This window comes from Nematolebias whitei, chromosome 12 (genome assembly GCF_014905685.2).
Source record: "Nematolebias whitei isolate Nwh7 chromosome 12, NemWhi1, whole genome shotgun sequence".
Classification (NCBI taxonomy): domain Eukaryota; kingdom Metazoa; phylum Chordata; class Actinopteri; order Cyprinodontiformes; family Rivulidae; genus Nematolebias; species Nematolebias whitei.
In genome coordinates this window covers 9,684,827-9,689,850 of record NC_056509.1, presented here as the reverse complement: position 1 = coordinate 9,689,850, position 5,024 = coordinate 9,684,827, and the positions used below count along the sequence as shown (strand labels likewise).

Here is a 5,024-nt window from a genome sequence, read left to right as displayed (position 1 = left end):
CTCCATGGCCTCTCCAAACTCCTCCCATGCCCGAGTTTTTGTCTCAGCGACCACCCGAGCCACATGTCGCTTGGACTGCCGGTACCCATCAGCTGCTTCCGGGGTCCCACAGGCCAAAAAGGCCCGATAGGACTCCTTCTTCAGCCTGACAGCATCCCTCACCGGGTGACGGCCCAAGGTAAACTAAATGCTAAAACTAAGCTCTCGGTCAACCACCGACCCGTTCAACTTTCAAATAGTTTTTTTGTGCTTCGTGATACGCCCGCTAAGGAGCAGACTCTCATTGTTGGCAGCCCCATAGTCCGAAACGTGGCACCTGCAACTCAAACCAGTCAAATGCATTCCAGGGGCCAGAGCAGGCGACATTGAATCCCACCTGAAACTACTGGCTAAAGCTATGGCTAAATACAGTAAAATCATTATTCACGTTGGTGAAAATGACACTCGGCTACGTAAATCAGAGATCACTAAAATTAATTTTGCTTCAGTGTGTAACTTCACAAAAACTGTCTGACTCCATGGTTTCTCCAGCCCCCTCCCCAACCTGACCATTGATGACATGTTTAGCCGTATGTCATCTAACCACTGGGTGTCCAGGTGGTGTTCTGAAAATAACATAGGATTTATAGACAACTAGAGAGCATTTTGGGGAAAACACGGTCTGATGCGGAGAGATGGAATCCATCCCACCTTAAAAGGAGCAGCACTTCTCTCTAAAAACTTAGCTGATTCAGTTGGACATCCAGATTATTTACAATTAATGATTCAGTATAGAAATCAGTCCAGGAAGCATAGATGTAGTCCTCCACACCACGCTGTAACCAAATTTAAATTCTCTCTTCATCATTTTCCTCTGTCTTGCAGAGTACCGATAATACATCAGCAAACAGTGACTTAGATCATCTAGTTGCTAATTTTACAACTTCTTTGCAAACTTCACTCGATAAAGCTGCTATGCAGAAAAAGAAAGTAATCAATCAGAGGAGATTAGCTCCTTGGTTCAATTCTACATTACGTAATTTAACAAAGACAACTAAAAAGCTGGAAAGAAAATCGTGCTCCACTAACGTTGAAGAATTTTATTTATCTGGGAGAGATAGCCTGCTACCTTATAAAAAAGCGCTCCATAAAGCTAGAACTTTATATTATTAATCTTTAATAGATGAGAATAAAAATAACCCCGGGTTCCTTTTCAGTTTCATAGCTCGTCTAATGAAAAATCATGTCTCTGTTGATTCATGTATCCCTACAACTATAAGCAGTGATGACTTCATGAGATTCTTTATAAATATATTTTTTTTAATTACGCAAAAATATCAAACCAACATTCCTACTATCACCTCTGGTTCTGTGTCTGATGAGACAACTTTAAAATGTCACTAGAACCTGATTTCTGTTTGGACTGTTTTTGACCTGTTGCGCTCTCGGAATTGTCAAAAATAATAGCTTCATCCAAACCATCCACATGTCTGCTAGATCACATCCCAACAAGACTGTTTAAAGATGTATTTTCCTTAATTAATAACCACGTCTTAGATCTGCTTAATTTATCTCTAATAAACGGTTACGTACCACAGAGCTTTAAGATTGCTGTAATTCAACCTTTACTTAAGAAACATAACCTTGACTCAGGAATTCTAGCAAATTATAGACCTATATCTAATATAACTTTCATCTCAAAAATTCTAGAGATAATAGTTGCAGGTCAGTTACGTGATCATGTACAAAAAAATAACCTGTTTCAGTCAGAGTTTAGAGCTTATCATAGCACAGAAACAGCACAGGTGAAAGTTACTAATAATATTCTCATGGCCTCAGACAATGGACTTGTGTCTATACTGGTCCTGTTAGACGTCAGTGCTGCATTTGATACAGTTGATCATAATATTCTACTACAGAGACTTCAATATGATATTGGGATTACAGGAACAGCTCTATCTGATAGATTCCAATTTGTAAATGTAAATAATAAATCTTCTTCATATATCAAAGTTAGTCATGAAGTTCCTCAGGGCTTAGTGCATGGATAAATACTCTTTACCTTATATATGCTTCCATTAGGTAAAATCATCAAACAGCATGGGATAAATTTTTGTAGTTATGCTGATGATACACAGTTATATTTGTCCATGAAACCCAATTAATCCAATCAGCTACTTAGACTACAAGCATGACTTAAAGATATAAAAACCTGGATGATCCTAAATTTTCTGCTTTTGAATACAGACAAGACTGAGTTTTTAGTTTTTGGACTTGAGCATCTTAAGAATACATTTTTCAGCCTTTCACCCTAGTTGGATGGCATTAATCTGGCCTCGAGCTCTAATGTTAAATATCTTGGGTGTTATTTTTGATCAGGACATGTCTTTTATCCCCCACATTAAAAACGTTACTAGAACTGACTTATTCCACCTGCGTAATATCACTAAAATTAGAAACATCTAAAAATGATGCAGAAAAACTGGTTCATGCATTTGTCACGTCTAAACTGGACTATTGCAATGGTTTATTATCTGGGTGTCCAAATACTTCTTTAAAACGTCTTAAGTTGATCCAAAATGCTGCTGCCAGAGTCTTAACTGGAGATAGTAGGAGAGATCATATCTCCAGTTTTAGCTTCTCTCCACTGGCTCCCTGTCAAATTCAGAATTGAATTCAAAATCTTACCTCTAACCTACAAAGCTCTCAACAACCTAGCTCCATCTTATATTTGAGAAATTATTGTTCCATATATTCCTAACAGAGCACTTCACTCTCAGACTTAAGGTTTACTTGCGGTTCCTAGAGTTTCCAAAATCAGAATGGGAGGCAGATCTTTCAGTTCTCAGGCTCCTCTCTTGTGGAACCAACTTCCAGTTTCTGTCCATGAGGCTGACACATTGTCCAGTTTTAAGACTGGGCTTAAGACTTTGCTTTTTGATAAATCCTAGTTAGGGTTGGCTTGTTATGTTGCCTTAAACTTAGACTACTACAGGACTGACCTCATTTCCTTAAATTAATTGTTAAAATTTAATAGTTTTCTTTTGATACTATTTCTATCTTAACATTTGATTCTTGACCTGCCATTGTGTATCTGTTCCTCTCAAACCCAGCTGGTTGAAGCAGATGGCCGCTTGTCCTGAATTTGGTTCTGATAAAGATTTCTTCCTCATGAGGGAGTTTTTCCTTTCCTCTGTCACCTTCATACTTGCTCAAGATGAGAGTTCTGTGATGAAGTTAAATTCAAAGCAGTCTGCTCCTCAGACAAATAATGTTAAATTATTATTTTTATACATGAATGTTTATGTTCAGTGCCCTGAATGTTGTGACTTGGTGCTTTATAAATAAACTGAAATGAACTGAAGTATTCCTTTAATAACACCAACATGAATGATGTTCCTGGACTCTCTGTGTCAGTGATGGTGACCCACCTGATAAAGATGCTCAGAGTGGATCTGCCAGAAGCTGCTGGGGGCCGACTGGCTGAGTGGACCGGGCCTGCTCAGAACCAGTCCGGAGCTGGAGTTGGACCTTGGCCTGTGAGCCTCAGGGATCTGGAGGTCCGATCCTGAAGGGGAACCACAGGAAGCCCAGCTGAGAGGAGCGGAAGCAGTCGGAGCCAGAACTGGAGCTGGAGTTGGAGCGGAGCTGGCCTCGACGGTCTCGCAGCAGATCCTGGTGTAGTAGAAGTCCTCCTCCCTCTGGGACTGATCCGAGCCACTGCTGTTTGTTTGATGGGAACGCCCCGGAGGAACAAAACAAACAATTCAGGTTCAGGTTCTCTCTGTTCCTTAAACCCTGCACACCCTCCACTTGTGACAAAATAATTATTTAAATTAATGAACATCAGTGAGAGGTGAACAGTTCTAAGCATGACCCAAAACACTCAACCTGCTTAGTGGGGGGCAGAGGGACACGGGGCTCAGTTTGAAACAAAAACAACCAACGTTTGTATCTTTCATTTCTTCCTGTTGCACCAAACACTAAACAACAAACCCTGACAAACTGCTGACAAAAATTTGAAGTCATACTTTCTGAAGCAACACAAAACCACTAAAATTACACTAAAAGCATCCTGATGCATGCTCAATAATCCAGGTAGAAAAATCCAAAAATGTTCAATCTGGTCCTCTGGACATTCAAAAAAACAAACAACAAAACAAAGCAAAAAAATATAGAAACGTTTCGTCTCTCATCCGAAAGACTTCCTCAGTCTGAGGTGCTGTATTCAGCTCAGTCTCTTAAATAGCACCTTCTCAGAGTGGATCAACCAGTTTGCTGCTGACAACCAAAACCAGCTGCTCACATGGTCAAGAAGGACCATCAGCCTAACAATGGATCATTAGCACACTGATGGCTGTTTACTATTCACAGAGGGCTGAGTGATGCTAGCAATCACAGCATTGTAAGAGGGGGACAGTTGAACACGTAGGCCTCCACCCCTGTTTAATGATGGACGGTTTCTTTTCACAAAGATGGCCTCCTTTACTCCTCTCTCAAACCATCGTTCCTCTCTATCCAGGATTTGCACATCTTCATCCCTGAAAGAGTGACAGCTGGCCTGGAGATGAGTGTAGACCGCAGAGTCCTGGCCTGATGATGTTGATCTTCTGTGCTGGGCCATCCTTTTGGCCAGTGGCTGTTTTGTTTCCCCGATGTAAGACTGATCACAGCCCTCCTGACACTGAACAGCATACACAACATTACTCTGTTTGTGCCGGGGGACTGGATCTTTGGGATGAACCAGTCTTTGCCGTAATGTATTTTGGGGTTTAAAAGCCACTGGGACGTTACGTTTAGAAAATAAACGTCTCAGTTTCTCTGATACTCCCTCAACATACGGAATGACCACTGGTCTGGGTTCCTCCTTTTCACCTGTTGGCTGACTGGAGTCCTGTTTGGGTTTCTTCTCTGCTTTCAGGAAGGCCCAGTTAGGATATCCACATTGCTCTAGAGCCTGTCTTGTGTAGGATTTCTCCTTCTGCCTGGCTCCTGAGTTAGTGGGGGTGCTGTCTGCTCTGTGGTACAGAGTCCTGATGACTCCT

The 5,024-nt window shown here is 41.3% G+C and overlaps 1 protein-coding gene across 1 annotated transcript in view; it reads right to left on the bottom strand.

Moving 5' to 3' along the window:
- The window catches only part of znf395b (zinc finger protein 395b), a 45,884-nt gene that overhangs the window by 23,472 nt on the left and 17,388 nt on the right, over positions 1-5,024 (bottom strand). Inside the window, exon 7 of the mRNA XM_037685265.1 lies at positions 3,411-3,702. Coding sequence (XP_037541193.1) covers positions 3,411-3,702 — 292 coding nt within the window. The remainder of the gene's footprint in view (positions 1-3,410; positions 3,703-5,024) is intronic.